This window comes from Sciurus carolinensis, chromosome 14 (assembly GCF_902686445.1).
Source record: "Sciurus carolinensis chromosome 14, mSciCar1.2, whole genome shotgun sequence".
Lineage (NCBI taxonomy): Eukaryota > Metazoa > Chordata > Mammalia > Rodentia > Sciuridae > Sciurus > Sciurus carolinensis.
Window position 1 is genome coordinate 5967325 of NC_062226.1, and position 26853 is coordinate 5994177.

At 59.8% G+C, this 26853-nt stretch overlaps 1 protein-coding gene and 1 non-coding gene across 15 annotated transcripts in view; both read right to left on the reverse strand.

Moving 5' to 3' along the window:
• Positions 1-1590: 1590 nt before the first annotated feature.
• Positions 1591-26853, reverse strand: part of Usp20 (ubiquitin specific peptidase 20) — a 38493-nt gene continuing 13230 nt past the window's right edge. For 4 of the 14 annotated variants that reach the window (XM_047524794.1, XM_047524793.1, XM_047524795.1 and 1 more), the window contains 23 exons: positions 23011-23107; positions 20756-20809; positions 19075-19137; positions 18614-18745; positions 17110-17206; positions 16638-16707; positions 15037-15150; positions 14239-14317; positions 11704-12154; positions 11225-11365; positions 10850-10965; positions 10529-10701; positions 9953-10047; positions 8104-8137; positions 7895-7940; positions 7014-7194; positions 6810-6936; positions 6518-6687; positions 6359-6440; positions 5558-5666; positions 4771-4873; positions 3410-3481; positions 1591-3050 (listed from right to left, as the gene is read on the reverse strand). In XM_047524794.1, the coding sequence (XP_047380750.1) occupies positions 2890-3050; positions 3410-3481; positions 4771-4873; positions 5558-5666; positions 6359-6440; positions 6518-6687; positions 6810-6936; positions 7014-7194; positions 7895-7940; positions 8104-8137; positions 9953-10047; positions 10529-10701; positions 10850-10965; positions 11225-11365; positions 11704-12154; positions 14239-14317; positions 15037-15150; positions 16638-16707; positions 17110-17206; positions 18614-18745; positions 19075-19137; positions 20756-20809; positions 23011-23091 (2751 nt within the window). In that variant the 5' untranslated portion in view covers positions 23092-23107 and the 3' untranslated portion in view covers positions 1591-2889. Of the gene's footprint in view, positions 3051-3409; positions 3482-4681; positions 4874-5557; positions 5667-6358; positions 6441-6517; positions 6688-6809; positions 6937-7013; positions 7195-7894; positions 7941-8103; positions 8138-9952; positions 10048-10528; positions 10702-10849; positions 10966-11224; positions 11366-11703; positions 12155-14238; positions 14318-15036; positions 15151-16637; positions 16708-17109; positions 17207-18613; positions 18746-19074; positions 19138-20755; positions 20810-23010; positions 23108-23439; positions 23458-26473; positions 26623-26853 lie in introns of those variants that run through there. The other 10 variants (XR_007104974.1, XR_007104973.1, XM_047524801.1 and 7 more) reach the window with 10 other exon arrangements.
• Trnat-ggu (transfer RNA threonine (anticodon GGU)) lies at positions 24346-24423 on the reverse strand. The gene has a single exon. It is a non-coding gene; the product is annotated as a tRNA-Thr (tRNA).

The following is a 26853-nucleotide window of genomic DNA, read 5'->3' on the forward strand; positions in this document are numbered from 1 at the left end:
TTGTTGGTGTCAAGCCAATGGAAAGACAGGAGACTGCATCCTAGCACGTCCCTGGGGCTGGTGACCTCCCCCAAGGTGTCCTACCCTCTTTCAAGCTGTCCCTGAAGGCGCAGAGTCCTCCTCCACCTCTGCCCTTGCTACTGTGGACAAAGCCCCAGGAGGTAGGGCCAGAGCGCACGTCCTCGCGCCCAGGGTCAGAAAAAGGTAGGACAAGACTCTCAGGATAATTTATGTTTATACTGCATTTAAAGCAGAATGGCATCGGGCTGGGGACCTAGCTCAGTGGGTAGGACGCTTGCCTCGCATGCACAAGGTCCTGGGTTCACTCCCAAGCACCACAAATAAATAAAACAAAGCAGGACGGCAGCAGAAGCACAGGCTTGGGGAGCTGCACCCTGCAGACGTCTCTGCACCGCAGGGAGACAGACGAGCTGCACCCCACCCAGTCCCCCAGCAGGGGTGGCTTCCTGACACCTTCAAAAGGCACTGAAGAAGGGAGGCTGAGGCAAGAGGGTCTCAAGTTCAAGGGCAGCTTCAAATTTAGTGAGACCTTGTCCCTAAATACAAAATAAAAGGCACCAAGGAACCATCCCAGGCTCAGACCTCAGGAGACACTGTCCCCTGGGGACAGTGCACAGAGGGAAGCCTGGACGGGCCTTTCCAGCTGCCTAGAGCACTTCCTGTCTCCACCCAGCTGAGTGAATGGGCTTCAGATTCCGGATTCAGCTCTGGCGGAGCCCCTTAAAAGCTGGGTATTTCAGGGAAAATACATAGGAAACATTTTAAGGCAAATTGGTACCTATCCGCTCCTACCTCACCTCCCTCAGCACAAGCAATGACCATCTCCAAACCTCTGAAACCAACCAACCAACCAACCAACCAACCAACCTTCCACGGTCTTTCCATTCTTGCCGCTGCGAAGCCCTGGGACCCCGCCCACCCTCCTCCACCGTGAGCCAGGCCCAAGCAAGGCCCAGAGCTGCGTGCGGCGTGTGACCCAGGACCAGGGCCCCGCTGGCACCAGGAGACCAAGGGCCCCTGCCTGGGGAGGGCACTCAGTCACTGCCTGCGCCTCAGGCTGCAGGTGTTTCTGCGCTGGCGTCTGACAGGCTGATAGTCACACTTCGTTGGGTGCTTAGCCCGGGCTTCACCCGGAGCTGCACCCCAGCTGACAAGCAAATGTCTCCAGAGTAATTTACAGAAATCTTAAATTCTGCTCCCCAGAAAAGTCTCCAGAGTAAAAACAAACCCAACCAAGCTGCAGGGTAAGACACTCACATCTCGAGTGCCAGGCACCCCCAGAGCAGCTGCAGAGGTCGTGGCTCAGAGGCAGCCTCGGCTTGGGCTGTGGGAAGGGCCCGTGCAGAGGGTCTTGGGAGAGGCAGCTTCTCTGGCCACTACTCTGCGGCCACCTGCTGAGGGATGTGGGACGTGCTGGCCGTGTCACCAAGGGTGTTTCAAGGGCCCAGGTCTCCTCCACCCGCTCCTGCTGCTCCGCTGTGCCCGGCCCTTCCCCACGACCCCTCCACATGGCCAGATCCACTTTCCCTCCAGGGACAGAAATGACTGCGGCAAAGGCAGAGGTGACCGTGGGTGCGTCTGTTTATTATGACATTCTGAACACACGCCCGACCCTGCAGACACCAGGGCCAGGTAGCAGCCTGCACAGTGGCCTCCGCATCTCGGTGCAGCGCAGCAGGGCTCTGCAGCAGGGTGGCAGGGCTGCGGCAGCTTTCAAAGGACGGCGGCATCACGGCTCCCAGAAGCAGCTGTCTGTCTGGGCGTGAAGGAACAGACCCGGTGAAACGGACCCCAGAAGCAAGGCGGGGCTCCAAAGGGACGCCTGCCAGAACTTCCTGGGCCCTGCTTCTCCGGAGACTGCAGGCTACGGGCACAGGGCTTGGTCCCGGGACCCCTGCTCTGACCCCGCAGGGTGCACCCCTCGCCCCGCTGCTGCAGACAGGGGCCCCCAGCCTTGCTGGGCTCCGCAGAGACCTGCCTGCTGCGGGAGGAGCCCCGCACCCCTCCCCAGGCGGGACCTGCAGGGCCGGGTTGGGAGGAGGGGCCGAAGCTTGCTCTAGGCCGCCGGGAAGCCGCGCCAGCCGCGAATACAACACATGAGGTATTTCTGCCCCACTGTCCAGTCCCTGGTGGCAGCTTGGCATTCCGCGAGGCTGAGGCCGACCAGCGAGGCAAGTCACAGCCAATCGCTGGCGGCCGAGCAGGACGTCGGGTGAGGGTCGGCCGCCTCCGGAAACATCCCCAGCCGAGATCTCCCCTGCTCTGTCCTAACCGCCAGCCAGCAGAGTCTGCAGGACACGCCCGGAAGAGCCCGCGACTCCAGGGCCTCCGATGACAGCCAGGGTGCAGGGGTGGCCGGCAGGGAGGACATACAGAAGCCCCTCGGGTCCTGAGCTATGTGCTGCTCTGCTCTCCAGCCGCAGCCTCCTCCCTCTGGGCCTCTGGGCGCTGGGAGGCGGCAGCCTCTCACGACCCCGTGTCCCAGCGCTAGCCTCTGACTGAGGGGGCAGCACTGGGCACCAGGGAAAATCTGGGCCTGAGCTAGCAGGAGGGCAGGTCTGGGGACGACGATGACAGTGACTGGCGTGGCACTGACAGGACAAAGACCCAAATTACCATCAGAGTCCTGGCCACTGACACAGCGGAGTGGATGTGTTTCCCGGGGGCAGCACTAGCGCTGTGAGCCACCAACACCGCCACACGCAGTTGCGCGGCCACAGCAGGGCCTCTGCTGGGCACAGGCCTCCGCAGGGAGGGGCCCGCAGCCTGTGGGAACAGCCAGCTCAGCCGGGCAGGCCCCTCCAGGAGACTCGCAGAGGAGTCTGCAGCGGGAGGCCGGCCACCAGGACTTACAGCCTGGCCACCAAGTCACACGGCCCGCGTCTCGGCCTCGATCTTCTGCTCCCCGTGCAAGCTCTCGGGGTCCTGCAGCTGGACCACACTCTGCCGGATGGCGATCTCCGGGCCGCCCCCGTACAGGTTGCTCAGGTAGGTCCAGGTCTCCTCCGAGATCTGCCCGTAGTCAGCCCCTGCGGGGCCAAGGGCACACTGGGGCGGGGCCGTGGCTCGAGCCGTGGCCTGTGGCCTCAGTGGTTCACAAGTGGAAACTGCAGGATTGTCCACAGGGACACGGTTTTCTGAGGACCCCGAGGACACACCTCTGACTGCAGTCCCTATGTCCCAGGGCGGGGCTGATATAAAGGATGGGGCGGGCACGTCTGCTGAGGGAGGCGCCTGGAGGACCCACACGCATCCCTGGGGCCTCGACTTGGGTGGGAAAACAGCCTAACTCTGAGATAGGTGGCCAGGGGGCTCCTGCGGGGATCAGGACTAGGCAACCACCTGGCAGTCAGGAGGGCCAGCAGCCTGGCTGGGCCTGGAGGCTCACCTTGCTTTAACTGGACGTGGCCACTTCCTTTGACCTGCGCGATCCTGCTATTGTCAATGGGTCCAGGAGGCTCTGGAAGAGAAAGGCCGCAGACTCAGCACCTCCAGGGCCCTGCCTGTGGCAGAGCCCTTCTCCAGGGAGGCTCCCACGCTGTGTCCTGCAAGGCTGTCCCAAGCCTGAGCCTCGGACAGCTTGGAATCTGTTTTTTCGGTACTGCAGATTGAACCCAGGGGCGTTCTACCACTGAGTCACACCCCAGCCCTTTTGAAATTTTAAGACAGAGCCTCATTAAGTTGCCCAGGCTGGCCTGGAACTTGTAATCCTCCTGCCTCAGCCTCTCAAATGCTGGGATTACAGCTGTGCATCACTGAGCCCAACCAGCTTAGAACATCCAACAGGGAGGTGCTGGGGTACCAGGGGGTCCTCTTCTGCAGTGTGAGCCAAGGGGCCCCGGCATCCTTGGGCCCAGCAGAGGGAATTTCCAGGATGCACGTGATCACCTCAGACCCCGGCATGCTGGCAACAGTCTGGCAGGTGAGCGATGTCCTAATCTCTGCTGGCAGCTGCCATGAATCCCCTTTCCATGAGTCCCTTCATTTAACCTTCAGAAATCATGAGGTCAGACTGTTCATTCAGACAGAAACTGAGACCTGGACCGGCTAGGCACTCTGCAGGGTCAGAGTTGGCAGGTGGCGGGGTCCGTGTCCAGGCCAGGGCTGGGACTCCATTGTTGTTGTCTTCAACTACAGCCATGTCTGACTGCTTTGGTCAATGCTAGGGAAGCTGCGGGTGTCCCTGGAACCCTCTCCCTGCCCGTCGGGGGCCAAGCTGTGAGGCAGTGAGACGCAGCCCCTCCTGAGCCCTGGCGGGTGCTTGTGCACCCAGCGGGTGGCCGACATGCAGGACATGGATCCACTGACTCTGCTGACCTTGCCAGGGTCAAGGGGTCTGGGGGCCCAAGGGTGGGCTTGAGGGGAGCAAGGGTGTCCCCATCCAGGCCAAGGTCTGTCCCTGCTGCTCTTTGCTGGGGACAGTGGGGACCTGGGAACTCTGGTCATGGGGTCTGTACTACCTCTGTAAATCTGAAGGGTCAGACGACAGTAGCACAGCCTTTCCTGAGAGTCTGGGACAATCGACCGTGCAGGGCCAAGGGACCACAGGACTGGCCTTGCAGGAGAGCGGGTGGCGACCCTGGGTGTCAGTGGGGAGTGAGCGAGGGGGAGGGAGGGACAGCGCAGGGCCGCCTGGAAGGGCACCGAGTCCCCTGCTCACCCTGGAGGGCAACAGAGATCTTGTCGGGACCTCGCCTCCCAGAGTCCCTGCAGGTGGCCGGCGCCAGGTGCGGAGGGCGGCTCACTCACCGCTGTCCTTGCCCTTGACGAAGGCCTCCCACTCCCGGAACCACTGCATGCTGATGCAGAAGATGACGCTGGGCGACTCCTCGGCCTGGAACGCCTTGTTCAGCTGCGGGGCGCGGGGCAGCCGGTCAGCGCCTCTCCCTTTGGAGGTCCCAACGCCCCAGCCCAGCCCCAAACACCACCAGACAAGTTCCACGAAATGTCCTACGGGGTCCCACACCAGGCGGCCGCTGTCTCACTGCCTCTCAAGACCTGCTTTCCAGGGCTGGGTGGAGCCCAGGCAGGGTGCGTGCAAGCAGGCCCAGGCGCCGCAGAGGGCTTTCTAACCGGCCGGGATGGCGGGCAACCACGCTTCCCGGGGTCGCGGCCTTCCGAGGCTCCTCTTGCTCACTGCTGTCCCTTCGCATCAGCACCCCGCTTTGCTTTTTGCAGTGCTGGGGATGGAATCTAGGCTCCGCACGTGCCGTCACTGGGCCGCACCCCAGGCCCTGACGTGAAGCGGGCGCTACGTGGCTGGGCCGCACCCCAGGCCCTGACATGAAGTGGGCGCTACGTGGCTGGGCCGCACCCCAGGCCCTGACGTGAAGTGGGCGCTACGTGGCTGGGCCGCACCCCAGGCCCCGATGTGAAGTGGGTGCTACGTGGCTGGGACGCACCCCAGGCCCTGACATGAAGTGGGTGCTATGTGGCTGGGCTGCACCCCAGGCCCTGACGGTGGCACTTTCTTTTGCTGGGGCTGAACCCAGGAAGCCACATCCCAGCTGACCCCCAGGACCCCACCCTGGCGAACCTTGATGAAGGTGTCGATCTCGACGCGCCTGCGCTTGGCCAGGGCCTCGATCTCCACCTGACAGATGGAGCACACGTACAGGTGGTTCACGGCAGGACCGCCCCCAAACCTGCACTCAGGGAGAGGGAGAGACGTGGCCCTGAGGACGGGGCAGGTGGCGGCTCAAGCAGAGCAGGGTGCCCTCCACAGTCCCCTCGCTAGCTGCGTGCCACCGCACAGCTGTGGAGGCCTGGCAGACTAAGGGCCGCGCAGACCAGGCAGCCTAGCCTGCTTCCTCTGGGCGGGTGCCGTGTGCCTGGAGCCCAAGACGCTGTCCTAGGGAGGCTGCAGGCAGGAGAGTATGTGTCCCTGGCCCAGGGGGCCCCCAGGATCGAGGGACACATCTCCCTGTAAGTTTCTGACCCCCTATTGGCAGCTGGGCAGGCGGGAGGTGGCTCTGGCCTGGGGATGGATGTGGCTGGGCAGGCCTAGGGTGGGGCCAGGGCAGGGAGAGCTGACCACACTGCCCACCCGCAGCAGAGGGCCTGGCAGGGCTGGGCTGCAGCAGGAGAGCTGCCCCTGATTCTGACAGTTCCCAGCAGGGCCTCTATGGGCGGATGATCACACCTGCCTCCGTGGGAGCCTGTTTCCCATCCCTCACACGTGGAGGGACAGACTGGACCTCACAGACCAAGTGTCCTCTTTGAGAAGAAACACTAACAGCAGGGCTCCGCGCCACCCCTGCCTCACCTGCCGTGGAGGTGCTCCCACACCCTCCCGCCTCACCTGCTGTAGAGGTGCTCCCACACCCTCCCGCCTCACCTGCTGTAGAGGTGCTCCCACACCTTCTGGGGCAGGGCAACCACCAGGTCGTCGACGTAGTGGTACTTGTTGGGCGGGATGCCTGTGGAGCGGGCACAGGGAGGCAGAGCTGGGCTCAGCCCGCGCCCCACGCCAGCGTCCCCGGGGTGGGCGCCTCACCTCCGTGGGAGCAGAGGAAGGTCTGGTTGGTGATGGGCCCCGGCTCGGCGAAGGTGTTGAACTTGTTGAGCCACTCCCGGGACACGTAGAACCGCAGCAGGCTGGGCTCCCGCATGGCGGCCAGGGACACCACCTGCTGCCGCTCCCGCACAGCCTCCTCGCTGCTCTTCCTAGGGAGGGAGGGAGGGCGGTGTGGGCGCGCCCGGCCTGGGGCTCCCGAGAGGCCACGCCCACCCGTAGAAGAGCACGTAGGCCCCGCCCACCCGTAGAAGAGCACGTAGGCCCCGCCCACCTGTAGAAGAGCACGTAGGCCTCGGCGTGCTGCACCACCGTCTCATGCACCTCGGTGACGTACTGGTCGTCAAACTCGTACCACTGCCCGTTGATCACGTTCTGGCAGTAGGCGACGTAGTGCCCGCCTGCAGGGAGAGCAGCCGGTCACAGGGCCCGCGGGGGGCGGGCGGGCGTGGGGGCCGGCCGCGGGGCTGCCACTCACTGCCTGCCGTGCCGTGGTGGCAGATGACGGACAGGAGGTCGTAGGTGCTGATCTGGGACGTGCACTCCTTGGCCAGGAAGGGGCGCAGGTCGAGGCCCTCGAGAGGGAAGGAGACGTGGCTGCTGATCTTGAACGAGTACATCACCTCGTGCCGGAAGCGCTTCAAGTGGATGCACAGGATCTGAGGGCAGAGGGCAGGCGCGGTCACCCCACTCATCTTGGTGGAAATGACAAGAAGCCCCCTGCTGAAGCCTCGAGTGGCGGGCCGGGCCAGCGGCTGCAATCTGCCAGCAAACTCTGGGCGCCAGGTCCCACGAGGTAGCTGGACAAGCCCACTGCAGGTCACAGGCTCTGCTGCCTGAGGCCAGGCTGAGAGCTGGCTGGTCCCTTCGGGAAGCTGAGTCTGTTACTGGCCCACCAAGTGTACCATCCAGGAACACTGCCAACCAGCCCTGTCGGCAGGACGCCTGGCAGCTTCTCTGCAAAGGCTTCTGGATCCTGCGTGCCATCTGGCCCCCCATCCTGGGACAGCCTCCCCGTTACTCCTGCCACGCCCATTCCTCCTTAGGGCTGTGCCCATCTTCCTACCTCATCAGGCTGACAGCAGCCTCTACCCTGGAGGTGCCACTCAGAGGTCACCTCCTCAGAAGGGCCTTCCCAACTGCCCTGCAGGCCGAGGCCCCACTCAGCTTCCTTCCAGGGCTCATGTGGGCTTCAGCGCCCAGGCCACAACAGGACACCGGGTTTCAGCTGAGGAGCAGGCCTCCACGGGCCGCCAAGTCTCTCAGCCTCCCGGGCCCTGGCCCTCCTGGATGCCCCTAGCAGCCCAGTGCCCACCACAGTGTGGAGAAGGAGCCGGCCAAGCCGCGGCGCTCACTCACCTCAGGCAACCGGAGGACTTTGCAGTACTTCACGCCGTTGCGCAGCCTGGGAGGAGGCATGAGGGAGCACGGTTGGCGTCCCGTCGGGGAGCAGAGGGGCATGCCGGCAGTCCCTGACCCTGTCACTCTGGAAGCCGACAGGGGGCGGGGAAGCGTGGAGACGGGAGCATGCTGGGAAGGGGGCTGGGAAGGGCTGGAGGTGCACTTACTTCCTGCACCGCTCGCAGCTGTACATGTTGTCACCTGCAACAGAGAAGCGAGGCGGCTAGCGGGGCGATGGGAGGGAGCAGAGCAGCAGGCCAGGGGTGTGAGGGGCGGGACCCCACGGGGCACAGAGCGCGAGTGTACCCTGGGGACCCTGAGATTCCACGCAGACAGCTCTAAACACAGAATTAGAAGTCGATGGGCAAAATGTGAGGGAAGTGCGACGTTAGAGCCAGAAAACACTTCCAAAGCTCTAAGGCTCGAGGTGCCTCGCCTGGCCTCCCGCCCTCACAGAAGCCAGCTCAGAAGGGACCGAAGGCCTGGGCAGACTCGAGCAGAACTCATTGTAACACGGGAGAGCTGCAGAGCGCGCAGTCGACAGCTGGCCTGGCTCCGCCACAGCAACGGAGGCAGAAGCAGACGGTGCAGCTGCATCAAAATCCAAGATCCCCGTGAACCAGAGACAGAGGGAGGCGACCACAGGACCGGAGGCGCTGCCACACCAGCACCAGGCAGCAGTCCCAGTCAAGGACAGAGAGCCCTACTGCAAAGCAGAACAGCCCGACCGCGAACGGCGGGGCTGGCGCAGACCCTCCCGAAGCCCAGGCTGTGCAGACAAGGACAGCACCGAGCAGACGCTCCAGGCCGCCCCACCGGCCAAGGCCAACCTGACCTCAGGAGACGCCACTACCTGCAGGTCTGCTGCAAGGGCAGCACCACAGCAGAGGTGAGGTGTGCAAAAACACGAGCACCAGGCAGGATGCACAGCACCGACCCTGCAGGAACCCGAGTGGTGGATACTCAGAAAGTCAGAGCTAGAACCGCCACATGCTCTAGCAATCCCACTCCTGAGTGCACACAGCGGAATTCCAAGAGGTGCCTTGCTCACAGCTGCATTATTCACGACAGCTAGACCCAGAAGGAACCACAGCGTCCACTGAGGGACCAATGGATACACAAAGTGTAGTGGAGCCACTGAATGGAATATTACTTGGCCCAGAAAAGGGCTGGGGATGTGACTCAGTGGGAGAGCACCTGCCTGGCATGCACAAGGCCCTGCGTTCAACACTGCAAGAAACAAAAATAAAAAGGAAGGAAATTCTGATGCACACTACATGGGTGAACCTTGGGGATACTATGCTCAGCAAGTCAGTCACCAACAAGCCAGCATTATGACTCCACTTATATATGAAGTACCTGGAAAGTCAAGTCTGCCAGTCAGAAAGCAGAATGGTGGCCACCAGGACTGGGGTGGAGGTCATGAGCTGCTTAATGGACACAGTTTCTGTTTTGCAAGATGAAAATGTTCTGAGCGGGGTGGGGCTCATGGAGAGCACTCGCCTGGCATGCACAGGGCCTGGGTTCCAGACTGGAACCCCACATACGCACACACGCACATGCACACAGATGAAAATGGAGGGCTGCACGGTAAGGTGACTACTCAACACCACACGGCGGAACATTGGAGCAGCACTGAAACAGGCTGGGATGGTAAATGCCGCATTGTCTGTATTGGGCCACAACTGGAAATTGAAAGTTTTCCCAAAGATGAACATGATACCGAGCAGCCAGGAGAAGGACGGGTGTGGGAAATTGCAAAGAATACAGTCGATACATTTAATGAAAAGGATTCAAACTCATCGACAATCAAGGACATGAAAACCTAAAGCAGAATATCACTTTTGCCACCAAACTGGTAAAAAGATAAGCAGATGAACCCCACGAGCCACGAGGCGTGAGTGGAGGGCACGCGGCCACAGGGACTCCAGCAAGCTCAGCCCACGCTGCCTGCGGGGTGGGGTCTGCCCGCCCGTCCCCCTCCAGCAACCTCCCCCCGCCAGCCAGGCCTCTCACCCTTCAGCTCATCAGCTGCAAAAAAGGCGGCAAGACAGTCTTCCAGGGTGACCACAGGCCCCCAAAACCAGCTTGGGGTACAGGACACCACAAACCTACAGAGACAGAACGGGGATGGGGTGTGGCCAGGGCCTGGGCAAGAACAGGACTCAGGGCTTTGCTGGGCTCTGCTCAGGCCTCAGGCCCGAAAGATCCAGGAAGCCCGCTTGGCAGAGGTGGCGCAGGAGCCTGGAGTGGACCCCACCAGGTCCTCCCTGGGGTGACAGATTCCTCACATCGGGCACAGCAGGCACCTTTGTATGCAGCAGGGCTCAGGAAGGTCACCCACTGCTCTTTCCATGGGGCAGGCTGGCGCCCCGTTGCTGCCCCACCTTCAAATGCCACTTGGTCACTTGCTGCCCGTCTTCACTGGACTGCCCCAAGGTGTCCAGGGAGCTCCCCTGGCTGCCCACCCAGCATGCCCCTGCACCTCCTCAGCCCAGCTCCCTCCCGGCTCTCCCTGGGCCAGTCTGTGTCCCTCTCAGCAGAGCTGGGCAGGCCCTGGTTCACGGCCCCGCGGGTGGGAAGAGGGCATACCGCCGGATGTACTCCACGATGAAGGCCAGCCAGCCCTGAGTGGCATAGCTGTCCCCACAGGCGCCTGGTTTAGCCGGCACGCTCTGGTAGATAGCCGAGTGCAGCTTGGCCAGGTCCTCCTTGCCAGGGATGGGCAGTGACAGGTCCTGGAAGGTCTCCACCGTGGTCGACACCTGTGGGGAGGGTCAGCCTGGCGCCCACCTTCTGGCAGCCCTGGACCCCAAGCCTGCCCCAGGCCCTGGCCCCAGAAGCCCACAGCCAGGCCCTCCCCTGGAGAAAGGCAGGTGTCCGCGGGACGGCCCTCCCAGCCCGGGCACCCACCCGGTCACAGGTGAGGCACTGCACGAGGCTGAGGATGGAGCCATCAAAGATGTCTGAGATGACGCTGCGGTAGTGCTGCTCCTTCCGCCTCCGGCTGCCCGCGCTCGGGGCCTGGGCTGGGGGCACAGCACAGGACTAGGCCCGGCCTCCCGAGACGGGCTGGGGCAAGGTGCAGACACTGCGCCTCCCGTTGCCAGGATGCGGGGTCAGGTGATGGGCGCGTGATCCAGCTCGGGCACCCCAGGCCACCGTCCGGGAAGCGGGGCTCCCTGCCCACATCCCCTGGGTGTGCCCACGTGAGGGGCACTCAGCCCCGGCAGCCACGTGTGCCTTGTCCATGCCCAGCCCGAGCTCACCGCCCCTGCGGCCCCGAACCTTTCTTGAGCGTGTAGGACGGCCCCATCCTCACGGGGCTCGCGCGGGGAGGGCTGCTGGACAGCTTGGCGTGGCCCTCGTGGTGGTGGACCGGGCTGCAGGGGCGAGAGGAGCTGCGGATGTGGGCATCATTGTCCGGCTCTGGGGGCAGAGGAGGGATGGTACCAGCCAGGGAGCCACGTAGGCCCCTCGGGCCAGGAGAGGCCCTGCCAGCACCTCCTGTCAGGACCAGGCCCCTGCCCACCGTGCCACCTACCCTGCGCCCACGCGGCCCCACCAAACGCAGGGGCACGGACTGCCCTTCTAGTTCCCAGGGGCCCTCATGGATCCACTGCTGACAGGCCTGGGTGCTGAGGCTGCGTCTCACCCGAGTCTACCTGGGGCCAGGATCCAGGTGGGCTGCCGTGCTAGGCTTGGCACACAGTGGCTACTGGGCAAAGGGGCTGTGACCCCCGCAGGCCAGAGTGCTCCGGGCTCACCGATACCTGGGGTCCGGCAGGGGCTGATGGACCGCGGCGATGGTGGCTGGGCCTCGGCAGGCTGCTCGTCAAGGGCGGCCATGGCGGTGTCCACGTCTGCGTCCTCGTCCAGCTGCTCTGAGTTGGTGCGCTGCTGGCCCCAGGAGAGCTTGCGGTCCTTCATGCGCTCCTTCTCGGAGATGGCGCGGCCCGCCTCTTCTGGGATCAGCAGCTCTGTCTCGGCCTGTGAGCCGCCCCCGCCGCGCCCCTGCCCGTCGCCCTCACCCCGGTCACTGCTCGAGTCACAGGACAGGAACTCGTCCTCTGAGGGGCTCCGGTCGCCCTCCCGCTTCTCGTCTGTGTCGCTGGAGTCTGAGTCCCGAGCCTCTGTGAGCAGCGCCATGGCCACCGCGGGCTCCTTGAGCTCCTCGTGCAGCTGGTCCATCAGGCAGCGCAGGAACTCCTGGGTGTCCTGGAACCAGGGGCTCTGTCAACAGCCTCCCCGGGGACAGGAGGAACCAGCTGCACCTGCCCACCGCCTCTGCCCACAAGGATGCCAGCTGCTGCTAGCGGGTCCTGGCAGGACCCCGGGCAGACCAGCCTCTCCGGCCCTCGGGTGGCCTCCAGGGCGGTTCTGTCCTCATCTCCAGCCTACTGAGCAGGACACCGCGATTCAGAGAGGGTGGGACCTCCCAGGTCTCACAGCTACCAAGTGCCAGGCAAAGCCAGGTGCGTGCCACACCTGCAGCACAGTATCTCCCACTGAAGTCACCTGTTCCCTAATGAGAGGCCAGAGTGGGCAGGTGGGGAGCCCTGGGGTAGAGGGCAGAACACTGAAGGGCAGGGCTTGCAGAGCCCCGCAGGAGCAGCGCCACCCGGCAGGCCCGCCGCCCACGTGCTCCACTCATCCTTGGTTCTCCTGATGTCCCCGTCCTGCCAGGCCCATGTGCCTGCACCTCCCCTTGCCCGTGTGACACTGGCAGGCAGGCCCCGGAGACAGGGTCCATTGCCCTGCACATCTGGGCACGAGGTGAGCTGGCCGCCTCGGGTGGCTGCCCAGGAGCAGTGGTGATGGTGCCCAGGTCGCCAGGCAGCAGGAAGCTGCGCTCACAGGAGGGGGTCTCAGGGGTTCCTTGGGGGCGAGCATGACCCGCCTGGACAGCTGAGGGCACTGGAGGAGGCCCTGGGTCCCATGTCCAGTTCTAGCACTGATAGTCCCTGACCCGTCCTGGCCCACACAAGGCAGGGAGGGTGGTGCAGCAGAGCCAAAGAAGCCAGCCAAGCCCCAGCCCAAGAACGGAGGCCCCAGGATGCCTGTCCTTCAGCAGGACCAGAGGGTCCACCACCAGCCTGTGTGTACAGGGAGCACACAGGGGCCCGGGTCACTGAAAGGTCCTTGGAAAAAACAGGTCCTCAGTCACCACCTGCTTCTCCTTCTGGTCCTTCCTTTCAACACAAATATCATATGTTCTTTGACAAATTCTCAGGTGGAAGCATGAAAGTGTCCCTCAGCCACGAGAGGCCCACAGTTGCACAGCATGTCAGACTCGGGAGACCCAGGGAGGGCGGCTGTGGTCAGGTGCAGGCGGCGGCCACGCAGCACGGAGCTGCCCCGACGGCTCCCTCACCCAGGGCTGAGGGCCAGCAAGGAGCCTCGCAGGGGTGGCCAGCGCCGTGAGGGATGGGCTCCGCGGGGCCTGAGTCCCTTCCCTGCTGAGGTGCAGAACCTCTCCCAGGTGACAGTGCCCCCTTCCCGGTGGGCAGTGAAGGTGATGGCCGAGGATGCTCCCTCCCTAGGCAGGGCAGTGCAGGCTCCTCCCAGGGTGTGAGCAGAGACAGAACCAGCAGCCCTGACCTGGGATGCCTAGTGGGCATGTTGGGGGGAGAGCGCTGCACCCGGGAGGCCTCTGCTCTACCTGAGGGCCCCTCGCTCACACAGCACCCAGGAGATGCAGACAGGCCTGACTGAGAAGCCCTGGGGACCTGGAGCTGGGGCTCACTGGCTTAGCACAGGGCTGAGGCCCACCTGTGGCTGCCCTGTCTTGGTCCCACAGTGTGCAAGTGTGCATGCACGTGCTGGGGGTCAAGCCCAGGGTGGCGTGCGTCCTGGGCAGGCTCTACTGAGCTGTGACCCCTGCACTAGGCCTCGTGGTTTTACAAAACAGGAAAAGATACAGCTGGTTTCAAAGGAGTTCTCTAGATTTAAAGAACCGTAATCGAGATCTTTAATACAAGTGACTCTCGGCCTGAGGTCTGGGCCGCTGAGTGCGGGGCTGGCAGCACACTGCAGCCAGGCTGCCCTGGCTCAGAGTCCCCCCCACCGCACATGGGCTGTGCGCCAGGACTAGTGACAAGGCCCCTGAGCCTCAGCCCCTCGGTCTGTGGAGTGGGGCTAAGCACCAAAAGGCGGCTGGGAGGCCCCACGTCCTGCAGAAAGGGCTTACGCAGCACGTGCGGTCCAGGGCCCGCCCACTCAGGCCCCCTGTGGCCCTGTGCTGGGTCCACTCTGGCTGATGGGAAGATGCTGGGTGTGCCTCGGGCAGCTCAGTGGCTTACCTGCTGGGCATAGCCTCGGAACATCGGGTTAACCAACTTGATCCCATGGGACAGGCTGGTGGGGACCACATAGCTTGGTCTGTGGGAAGACCAAACCCATGAGTTACTGGTGCTGAGATGCAGGTGACTAGTGAATCTAGGATGGCCTCCAGGCACAGGCACCTGGCCTGGTATAGGGGACACCAGAGGGGTGTGTGAATGAACCAAGAGCCTGGCTGCTGCCTCGATAGGCAAGGAGCTCTGGGCTGGGGAGTACCATTTCCCTCCTACCCAGATGAGCCAATCTGGTTTTTTTTTTTTTTTTTTGGTACTAGGGATTGAACTCAGGGGTGCTAAATCACTGAGCCACATCCCCAGTCCTTTTATTCTGTCTAGTCAGGGTCTTGCTGAGTTGCTTAGTGCCTTGCTAATCTGAGGCTGGCTCTGAACTTGTGATCCTCCTGCCTCAGCCTCCAATGTGCTAGGATTACAGGTGTGCACCACCCCACCCAGTCAACGTGGTTTCTACTGTGAAGCATCTAGAATGTTCTGATTTTAAGAGCCACACCCTGCTGGGCACAGACATCTGTGAAGTGCTGCCATCTGGGTTCACTGCCACCCTCGACCTCAGTTCTGTCTTTCACAAGCCCTGTGACTGTGAGCAAAGATCTCAGCACCTCGTGTCCCCACTGGTAAAACAGGGTTGCGTGCAACCTGCTGTGAGCATCCCATGGGTCGTGTAAGGACGCGCCCAATCAAGACAGCTGACAGAAATCTAGTCCCCATGTACCTGCCCAGGTCAGGGGCTCAGTCTCTCACCGTTTCTTGTGCCAGACCTCAGAGACCAGCTTCTGGTAACTCTTGCACAGGGCTGGCTTCTTGTCGGTGCGCACCAGGCCGCCACATTCCAGGAAGAACTGGGTCAGCGGAGGGCTGGGGAAGGGAGTGTGAACCAGGTCAGAGGAGAAGAGGGAACGGGATCATTTAGGAGGAGCTGGGCAGAGAGCAAACGCCCCAAGGGTTGTTTGCGGGGACAGAGCTCCCACATCCAGAAATGCCTGCAGATGATTAGAAGGACCCCATTAGGACTAGACTGTAGCCCCCACCAGCTCATTAAAGTCCTAACTCCTAGAACCTCAGAGCATGACTTTACAGAGCTACGGGGCCCTTTTTTTCCCCCCAGTACTTAAGGTTGAACTCAGGGACCTCACTGAGTTTCCCAGGCTGGCCTCGATCTTGTGATCCTTCTGCCTCAGCCTCCTGAGTCTCTGGGATTACTTTAGAGGAGCGATGTTAGAATGGGGCTGTTAGGCAAGCCCCAATCTGATTAGACTGGTGTCCTGGTAAGAGGAAAACCAGGCTCGGGGCCCGTGTGCACACAGGAGAGGCCGTGCGAGGACCTGGAGGAGACAGCAGCTGCCAGTCAGGGAGAGGCCTGAAGAAACCAGACCAATCAGCACCTTGGTCCTGGACTTCTGGCCTCTGACACTGGGGGCAGTAGGTTGGTGGTGGTGAAGCCATCAAGCATGGCACTTGTTACCCGGGGACAGGAACACAGCCCTGTCTCCTGGGTCAGATGCAACTTCCGCTGAAGGGCCTGAGGCCAAGGGCAAGAGCTGCATGGAACGAGCCCAGGATGCCCTTTCCCTACCTGCCCATCTGCACAACCTCCAAGGCCTGAAGGCGCCTCCCCACCTTCCTTTGGTTCATTCTTTCAAAAGTTACCTGATTGTACAACATACATTTACTATTTTAAAAATTAGAAAATACAGTAAGCAAACTATAACAATTGACCATCCGGTCACCTGTGACAGCTACTCTGAGCATTTGGGGGTTTTTCTCTCCAGATTTTTCTACATACACATATCTGTTCCCTCCTTCACCTATAGATACTGAGTTCCCAGTGGGAAATCCTGTGCCAGGCATGGGCGACACCCCCAGCCTGGTAGAATTGACAGCCTACCCTCCAAGGAAAGATCTCCCCTGAAACAGACCCACACCTGTTACCACAAAGCCTGGTAACCCCACTTTCCCACTTCCATGTTCTGCACCCCTTCCTGTTGCAGGAACGCTGTCTTATGCCATTTCTTCCTGCATTTCCTATAAGACTGGGCTACCCAATTTATACCCCTTGCAAAGGGGCTTTTTAAATTTTTTTTTGATAGGAGCTGGGGCGGAACCCAGCCCCATGTGCACACCAAGCAAGGACTCTCCCCTGAGACATGTCCCAGCCCCAGGTGGGCCTCCGGATGGTGCCCAGCAGAAAACCCTGGCAAGCATCCTCACACACATCTGCTCAGTTCTGCAGGGGGCGCTCCAACAGGAAGGACTGGGAAGGACTGAGGGTCAAAGGCCACCCGTGCAGCCGGGCAGCTTTGCCAGGCCGGCGCGGCCAGCCCTGGGAGGAGGGGACCACCTACCAGTTGGACAGGGCCTGAAGGGCAGCGTTCATGTAGCACGAGTTCCCGAGGTTCTTCATGCCTGTGAGGCCTGGGGGACAAACACCCAGGGCGGGGTCAGAGCCCAGTCCAGGGAGGCCTTGCAAGGCTGCCCAAAGGCTCTCCACCCAGGACCCGCCTAGGATGGCGGGAGGTGCTCTCCAGAGAGCCTGCCTAAGTCCCTGCGCCTCCGTCCTGTAACTCTACAGGCCTGAACGCGTGAGGTAAACGGGCTCCTAAGCCATGCTGCCCTACCTGGCCAGCTACCCATCCACACAGGCCACGCAGCCACCTGCAGAAGAGCCACCTGCCCAAGGCCACACAGCTAAGGGAGGACACCAGGCCTCTAGGACCTCAGCTGGGCCGGCTGCCCTCCCAGGGAAGCTGCTGTGGCTGTCCCTCCCCAGATCCTAGCACTCCCAGCCCCCAGATCCCCTTGTTCTGCGGTCGTTACCTCGAGGTTTCAGGTCATCATCCTCTGACTCAGACTCTCCTTCGTCAGCCACAGCAATAGGGACAGCTTTCAGGGGGTGAGAGGGTGGCGGAGAGTCCTGTGTTCAAGACCCAAATAGAAGAAAAATGGGGCTGGGTGGGGAGAAGGGCGGGGGAGGGGGCCACCTGCCTCCTCAGGGCAGGCCCAGACCTCAGCCCCACGCAGAGTGGACCAAACTGCCCATCAGAGCAGGGGACACCCTGGGAAGATACGTCATCAGCAGCCTAACGTGAGCACAGGGTCACGGATTTGTATTTTCTGTTTGCAATAATGAATGATTTTATTCTAATACATCTGGGGAAAAACAGGAACATACAGAAAAACTATGCGATTCCACTTCCGTGAGAGGAGCTGATAACTGTAACACGCAGACTGCAAGCTGCCCACACACTCACTGTGAGCTGGGTGCTGCTTTACTGGTGCATTTTTGTTTTCATCTTTTGTTTGAGGCACTGGGGATAGAGCCCAGGGGTGCTCTACCACTGAGCTGCAGACCTTTTCCAGTTTTTATTTTGAGACAGGGTCTACTTAAGTTGCTGAGGCTGGCCTTGAACCTGCCATCCTCTTGCCTCAGCAGTGGACCCTTATGCCTGGCTGTATATACTGCTTTATAGCCTTTATTTTAAAAATTCATAAATACTTCCTGTGTTTAAAAGTGTATCCAATAGGGGCTGGGTTATGGCTCAGTGGTAGAGCACTTGCCCTGTACGTTCGAGGCACTGGGTTTGATTCCCAACACCACATATAAATAAATTAATTAAATAAAGTCCAATCAACAACTAAAAAATATTTTTTAAAAAAAGCACATTCAGGGCTGGGGAGATAGCTCAGTTGGTAGAGTGCTCGCCTTGTAAGCACAAGGCCCTGGGTTCAATCCCCAGCACCCAAAAAAAAAAAAAAAAAAAAAAAAGTATATTCAATAAACGCTCATCAAGCACCTATCAGGTGACCGTCTAAATGAGGAGGAGATACGAGCAGCCTGGCCTCCCCTGGGCGTTGACTCCAGTCCACTATTGTGACACAGCTGGCTCCACTGGCCACTCTGGAGGTTGCCCAGGGCTGGGCTGCTTGCAGGGACTACTCTCCGGCTGCCCGGCTCCCAGGCCGCTTCCCTGTGTCTCCCACAGATGAGCATGCTGCAGTGACCACTTGTGACCCCTCGGGATGCTTCAGGTCTGGAACAGCCAGGGACCATCTGTGACCTTGTCAAGCCCCCCCATAAGGCCCGGGAGGGTCCTTGGGGCCACCCCAAGGCGGCTGGGCTCCTGAGGGGGCCCTGCTCTAGGCCACTCTGCACCCTCAAGCCCCACGCGGCCTTCACGCAGGAGGGCCTCAACACGTGGGGGGCTTGGTGGGCGTTGTCAACACAAGCTCCTCAGACACCCCAGAGCTCGCTGGCCAGGAGCACTCTCCACAGACTGGCCCCCACCCGACAGTGTCAGAGCGCCAGGGCGACCCCGCTCACCTGCTCAGAGAACTTAGGCGGGGAGCCGGGAGGGCGGGCCGCCAGCCGCTGCTCCAGGAACACCTCCCGCTCGCAGGCGTAGCACCACACCCGGAACGTGGTCAGGTTCACCGTCAGGTTGTGCTTCGTAGCCTGGACGTGAGGTCCAAAATAAGGCCCAGGAGACCTGGCCTAACCGGTGGGCAAGCTGTGCCAGGGCCACCTCGCTCTTCGGCCTCAGAAGAGGTCACTGGGGTCGGAGGCTGAGAGCAGGTTTTGCCCGCCCTCCAATCAGGAACCCAAGGACCGTCTGCAGGTCAGGCGCCTGTGCAGCGCTTCCACCTGCCCTCCCTCTCTCCTGCTTCTCTGTGGCTCCCTATGACTGTCCCCACTTCACAGCCCTAGTCACTGAGGCCTGGAGCAGGCAGATGGAGTGGCAGGCTGCCCGACTGCATGGCCTGCGCTCTGGCCACCACACCTACCTGCGCGTGAATGGTGCTGTGGTCAGCAAAGGACTCTCCGCAGCCAACATAGGGGCAGGCAACCTGGGAGGGAGGAGGTGAGTGTGGATTGGGACCAGCAGAGGATGGTGTCAACGCAGGAAGCCCCTCGCTCCCCGCAAGCCAGGGTGGCCCAGCTCTACCCACAGGCACCACAGGCAACTGAGGTGCTGCTGCCCAAAGGAGTACAGGTCTATCCACCTGCAGCTCACAAGGGGCGGGACAGCCACCATGAACAGTGACTTGTGTTCCCAGTGAGAGGGCAGGGGCTCTGGCCTGGTGCTCTCTTGCAAGAAGCCCAGGCAGGGTCAGAGCTGGAGTCCAGCTGCTTGGGGCCCATACCCTGTCCTACCAGAACCCACTTCCTGCCAGGCACAGTGGTGCAGGCCTGTAATCCCAACTACCTAAGAGGAGGAAGCAGGAGGGTCACAAGTTCAAGACTGACCTGGGCAATTTAGTGAGACCCTGTCTCAAAAATAAAAAAGGCTGGGGGTGTAGCTCAGTGGTAGGCGTAATCCCCAGCACCAAAAACCAAAGCACAGGCGGAAGGTGGCCGGGGCATGCTGACGCCACGTCTCAAGGTGCCTTTAGCCCTGTGTTCTCCTCTCCAAGATCTGCCCCTTTCCCAGGCTCAGCTCGGGTATCTCCACTATGGAGCTGGCATTCAATGGCCAAGGTGTACCTGCCCCTCCCTGTGAGGGTCTGGTGTCACTTCCATCTGGTGTCAGCAATGCACAGGCTGAACTCTGGTTTTTGTTTTGGGTTTTTTGGTGGTGCCGGGAATTGAACCCAGGGCCTTGTGCATGCAAAGCAAGCACTCTAACAACTGAATTATATCCCCCACAGGCTGGAGAAATGTTCTGGGAAATGGCTTTCAGCTGAGGTCACGAAGTCATGGCCAAAAGGCACCACTTCCCACGTAAACTTCCGACTGTCTGTCTGGAGGACCTTGGGTTCCCCAGAGGCAGGGCCACGTCTCACCCTTCTTGCTGTCCCACAGGCTACATCATGCTAAGTGAAGGCCCTAATAGAAGAGGCCAGAAACCCACTGGGACCTCGTATCTCCAGCAAGGACTGACCGTGTCTTGAGCCCCAGTGCTGCTCTCCTTTTTGCTTCTACTTATGGATTTTAAGAAATTTTAGGAAACTTTTTTTTTTACTTGATTACAAAATCTATGATTATAAAATGTAATATATACTAGAGAAAATTTGCAAAATGTTACAAAGTCATGTAGAAAAAAATGAAAATCACTTGTAATCCCACCACCCAGAGGAAACTGCTCTGTTAGTGTGGTGAGCAATGGTCACAACACAACACCACCGATTTTCCTGAATGGTGTCTGGGCTGTGCCTGTGCCAAGCCAGTCAGGGGCAGCTGTCTTGTCAAGTTCTACCTGAAGGCCATTTGTGGGCATGGCTGTGGGTGAGACAGTCCCTACTTTCCATGTGGGCAAGGGCAGGCCCAGCCCAGGCACCAAGGCGGACTGCACAGGTCAGCAGAGCTCCGCCATGGGTGGAGGAGGGACCTCGGCCTGGCGTCTTCTCCAACCTGCTCTTTCCTCCCGTTACTCTTGACGGCAGCCAGAGCAGCCTGCCCAGGGGCGGGCACTGCCAGCAGAATCTGGACTGAACCCACGCCCTAAGGGCTGTGAGGACCCCTTACCTGGAGACAGGCCCACAGGTTGGGCCCAGCAACACCACACGACTGGCAGGTTCCCTGTGTGAGTGAAGGTGAGAGAGAAGAGTGAGAGAGCCACCCTGGGGGCAGAGCCAGGTTACCCTGCCACATCCACTGGTCTGTGCTGCAGAAACCACCAAGACCCCCTCTTCGTGGATGAGAAACCGGGGCTGAGAGGTTCATGCCCTGCAAAGAGCAAGGTCAGATGGTGAAGCCAAGGAGCCTGGGCCCCAGAGCAGGAGGTCATCCAACACCCAACGAAGAAAGCCTGGTTCCCCCACAGTGGCCATTTGGGCTCCAGGCCTCCACAGGAACTTCCGTCCAGGCTGCGTCCAGGACCCTCAGTGGGTTCAAGTGAGGAAAATGGAGCCGAGACCGGTAAGGCCTGCTCCCTCTCACTGAAGATCGCCGTTCAGTCTGGCAAAGCCAAAGCAGCAGCGGCCCTTCCGAGCCTGCGCCTCTCTCACAAGGGTCTGATTGCACAATCCAGCCCTCACCTCTCAGGTGATTTCTGTTCAGGCATCTGCCTGCTTGGTGTGACAGCTCATCTCACACACGTGTGCTGCATGAGAGGCGAGGCACACACGTGCTGGAATAACTGAGTCCGTCCCCCTGTTCATCCTTCATATACAAACATGTAGGCACAGAGCTGGGGGCACTTTTGGCGGAAGTTAAGGTCATACAGAACACCTCTCTCCATAAGGGTCCTGGCGCCTGCTGTGGTCTGTGCGTGGAGACCACACCTCATTCTTGGCAGTTGTGACACCAGGCCCTCCTTGCCCAGTCCCTCACGGACAGCTATCAGGCGGCCACCGGCGTCTTCCTCCACGAAGGTGCCTGATAGACGCTGCTGTGCCTGTCTTCAGACACACGTGCACCGGACGGAGCCCAGAAGGGAGCTGCTCCCACAGCCACGGCGGTGCCCGCCTCCCCTAAGCAGGCAGTCTCTCCTGTCCCTGTCCACCTGAGGATCGCAGCGCGCCGTTTCCTGACGCCTCAGGCAGGGAAGGCTGGACTTCTTCCGAGCGCTCCTTGGACAGCAGCGCTTCCCTTACCGCGCACTGCCTGCTCAGATCCTGAGTGCTGCAGAACAGCTGGGTTTGCCCCGGAACTTCCTGGACGGTGGGAGAGGTGCTGAAGACAAGCCAAGTCTTTGCACTCCAGGACACCAGCGGACTTCTGGAAGGCCCAGGCCAGGCCTTCCCAGGTCCCACCCCCCGGGTCTGGCCATCTGCTCCCTGCTCTCTGCTGTCTGCCCTGACCCCTGCCTCCTAGGGGGACACCCTCTCGGTTGCTCTGCTCTTTCCTTGGTGGGACTTGGAAAGAAACCCAGCAACAGTGCGGAGATCTGCACTGGAGCCTCACTCTGCCCTGGCCCACACCACCAGATGCAAACTTACTTCGGAAGCAGTTGCAGACACCGAAGAAATTCCCTGCACCGGGGCCCACAACCCTGCTCAGGCCAAAGGCCACCGTGTGGAGACGCGGAGCTGGAAAGAGCCCCAGCACATGCCGGGAATCTGCCCGCACAGCTCTGCCACGCCACAGCGACATTCTGAGGCCACAGTGCAGCCCTGGCAGGGGGCTGCAGGTGCGGGCATCCCCCCAGAGGGGCAGTCACCGTGTCCACAAGGAAGCACTGCAAGGAGGACAGGGCCTCTCTAGAACAAGGTTGAAGAGCTCCAGAGGGGCTGTTCTGTGCCTGAGGCACTTCACACGAAGGGACCACAGTCTGCCATCTTTTTTGCAAGATAGGGCAGAATGGAGTATTAGCCTAAGAAACTGAAAAGGTACAACACCAAGGCAGGTGTTACCTAGGGGCCTGGGTGGGGTGGGGACTTCCTGACATGTACCTTCTCCTGCTATTCCATTCTTGACCATGTAACAGCATTATTTTTCAAAATATTTTAATTCAATAGCAAAAAGACAATTGCCGCGCATCCTCCCACTCAGAAGCAGCCTGCCTGCCACTCAGGAGTTCCGGACCGAGGCTCCTCCCCACACCACAGAAGCAAAATGAAGCTGAGCAGCACTCAGTCCTGGCCTTGCAGAGGCTTGCTCGGCCCCAACAGGCCCACAGCTAATGGCCTGGTCCAGGCTTGCTTAATGGCGTCGGCCCCGCCCTGGAAGACGCCAGCCTCCCATCTGCGCAGAGGCAGAGCGCCCAGGGCACACAGCGCTGCCTGTTTCAGCACAGGGACCCAGGGTGCCAGCCCTGGCTATAAGGTCTGCCCCTTTACCTTAGATTTGAGCAGCAAGTCCTCTTTGGTCACCTCCCCTATGGAGTCCAGGTGAGGGCAGAGGTCCCTGGGGTCCCCCATTCTGGCCTGGGCTCACCTGCAAAAAGACACAGGCCATCCCGGGTCAATGGCAGCCTCTGCTGGTGGGAGGCAGGGCAGCCTAGATGTGAAGCACCTGACTGGCTTTGAGTCCGGCTCTGCCACACACCAGCCGGTGACCCAGGGAAGCCCTCAGCCTCTCCGAGCCTCGCTTCTTGTCTGAGAAGCTGGAGCTGCCCCAGAGGGTGACCAGGACGACTCGGGGAGACCAGCAGAGCCTGATGCGGGCGGGAAGCTGGGAATCCTGGGCAGGAGACGGTCCTGCCGGTGCTCAGAGCTACACACTGAGGACAGAAGCTGGGGCTGCTTCCTCAGCAGGAGGCCACTCACCAAGAGGGCTGGCGGGGGAAGGCTGTGTCTCCAGAGGACAAGGACCAGACGCTGACCGGGGCCTGGTGGTCCTGAGAGCCCGTGGGAGGCCCAGGCCCTGCAGCCCTTCTCCTATGGCTGCATTATCAGCAGGATACCAGGGAGGCAGGTGACCGGCTGCCTCTGGAGAGTGTCCAGGGAACAGGGGGACAAGCAGAGCACAAGGCGGCAGCCACCTAGGAACCAGGTGAAGACTGCTCGCACAACCTTGGGACGGTGTGCCTGGGCAGGTTTCAAGCAACGGACAAACAGCTTTGTTGCTTTTGTTTAAGTGACCTAAGAAAATACCGAGTATAAAGCAAAATGAGTCCCTGAGGCAGGGCCAGGACCCTCCCCACACTCCTGTCGCCTTAGGAATACGTGGGTACCTGCCTACTTAACGCAGCGGCACTGGGTCCCTCCCAGGGCCTCACATGCACTGGGAAGTGCCCTCGCTAAGCTATACCCGCCCTGTTTTATCTTATTTTGAGACGGGGTCTTGCCAAGTCACCCAGGTTGGTCTTAACTCGAGACCCTCCTGCCTCAGCCTCCTGAGTCGCTGGACCACAGGTGTGGCCACTACTCCCCTTTATCTGCTTCCTTTTTTTTTTTAGATCAACTTTGTTTTTTCCCCCTTTTCCATTTTCTTTTCTTTTTCTTTTTTGCAGTCTGGGGATCAAACCCAGGAGTGCTCGACCTCTAAGCAATAGCCCAGCCCTTTTGACTTCATTTTGTGACAGTCTCACTAAGTTGTGGCTGGTCTTTGTGATCCTCCTGCCTCAGCCTCCCAAGTAGTGGGGATCATGGGTATGTACCACTGTGCCTGGCCCAATTCTTCTACATACCATTGCTTTCTCTCTCTCTCTTTTTTTTTTTTTTTTTTTTGGGGGGGGAGGGGGTGCTGGGGATCGAACCCAGGGCCTTGTGCTTACCAGGCAACCACTCTACCGACTGAGCTATCTCCCCAGCCCCTTCTTTCTCTCTTAAATCGGACCAAAAAAAAAATTTTTTTTTGGTTTGCAAAATTAATGCTTCATACTACAGTGACACAGCCACATCATTTATAGCAGCTCAATTCACAATAGCTAAGCTATGGAACGAACCCAGGTGCCCTTCCACAGTTGAATGGATAAAGAAAATGTGGTACATATACACGATGGAATATTACTCAGACAGAAAGAAGAATGAAATTATAGCATCTGCAGGTAAATGGATGGAATTGGAGACCATCATGCTAAGTGAAATAAGCCAATCCCAAAAAACAAAGGTGAGAAGGGCTGGGGTTGTGGCTCCGTGGTAGAGCACTTGCCTCACACTGAGTTTGATTCTCAGCACCGCATATAAGTAAATGAATAAAACAAAGGTACACAACTAAAAAAAATTAAAAACAAAAACTAAAGGCTAAATTGTTTTGTCTGATATGTGGGTGCTAATTCTCAATGGGAGGTGGGTTTAGAGAAGAATAGAAGTATTTTGGATTAGTCAAAGGGGAATGAGGGGAAGGGAGGGGGGATGGGAATAGGAAAGACAGCAGAAGATACTGGACATAACTTTGCTGTATTCATATATGAGTACACGACCAGTGTAACTCCACATCACGTACAAACAGAAGAACGGGAAGTCATACTCCATGTATGTGTAATACGTCAAAATAACACCACTCTCATGTACAACTAATCGGAATAAATTTTTAAAAATCAGAGCTTGGCTAGAGGGAGCACCTTGGCGGTGAAGAACCAGCAGTGTGTGAGGGCATGGTGGATGCGCAGACCCACGCGTGACAAAACCACACCGCGCTCAACACACGTTCACACCCCACGGGGCCTGCAGAGCTGGTGAGACCTGGGCAAGCTGGGGCTGCACGGCATCCCCCAGCGTCACACTGTGGCCAGGATGAAGATGTGGATGAAGATGTGGATGAAGATGTGGTGCCCCTGGGGACCTCTAGGTGCATCCTCACAACTTCTATTAATCTGTCGATTTCAAAACAAGACATTTCAAACTAGATAACAATGAGCGCTCCAGCTACCCAGTGTGTCCAGTGTGTCTGCAAAGTCACTCAGCAGCCCACTGCTGACTCCAGCCCTGCACTGCTGTCAACAGGCCCAAACCAACCCAACGTGTAAGTGGAGCCAAGAGGCACCAAGGCAGAGAGGGTGGGCGCCAGGCCCCTCCTGAGGCCACTGCCCACTCCCAGTGGCCAGCCAGGGCAGACGGGCCCAGGTCCCCAGCCAGATTGTGGGACGCTGAGCTGATTGGAGCCAGCCTCAGGACAGCAGATCCCACAGCCCCAGGCACTGCGACAGGCCCTGCTGCTCCGCGCAAGGAGGACTAGGGCCTTGCAGAGGGGCACAGGGGAGCACAAGCTGAGCCCACGTCAGCCAGGGGCCTGCAGCCCCACCCTCCTGCACCCTCTTCACCTGCAGGAAATGTAAGTCCACAAAAGCAGGTGTAGCCGTGCACGCACTCCCAGGTGCCCGGCATCACAGAGCACCAGCTCACGCCTGTCCGCCTCACCCACCTCGTCTTTCTTCCACTTCTTACAAACGTCAAGCACACATGAAATCACATTCTATCTGCACATTTTCTAAGAGATGGGGACTTGGAAAAAATGACCCATAAGTGCAATTCCATTACTTTATCAAAAAAAAGAGATCCAGCTTCCTCCCTGGTCCCTGTCTGAGGGGTGTGCCTGAGGGGGCTGCCGGCATTCGGCTTCTCTGCCCACAGCTGATGGCAACAGGCTGTGGTGGTCTGCAGTAAGGGCCTCTTGCAAGGAACTGGGGTCAACCCGGTTGCACAGTTCTTATTCCAGAACAACTCCTGGCACCAACTGGAGAATAGAAATAGTTGGGAATGCATCCCAGAAGGGGCAGGTGCACTTGGCATGCTTGGGATGTCCACAGGCTAGATGCACCCCAGTCCATCCACAGGGACAGGAAAAATGCCCCCAGGACACTGCTAAGCTGGGCGGTGCTGGGGTGGGTGTTGGACCCTTCACTAGGCACTGCATTACCTCTGTGATCCCCGGAGAGGAGACCCTCTCAGGCTGCTCCTTCTGCTGCCACTGGGCTGCCACAGCCTGTCAGCCCCCTGGACGGGAGGGCTTAGCCACTTCCACACGTGCCACTGGGTCCCTCAGGTCATCCTCTGAGCCTTTCAAAACCCCGTGCGGCTCCGAACCGGAGCCCCGAGTCTTCAGCAAGCCCAGGCGCCGGCACAGGGCTCATCACACATCACCACTGCCGCTTCCTGGGTGGGCCACAGTTTTCCAGGTGTGGACAGTTCAAAGAGGGAGAGGCAGTTAGAAGGTGACATTTAAAACAGTCACAGACAACACAGGGTTCAAGGTTCTAAATTCCAAACCTCGCTGGAGGCCAGGTTCCTTGTTTTTTA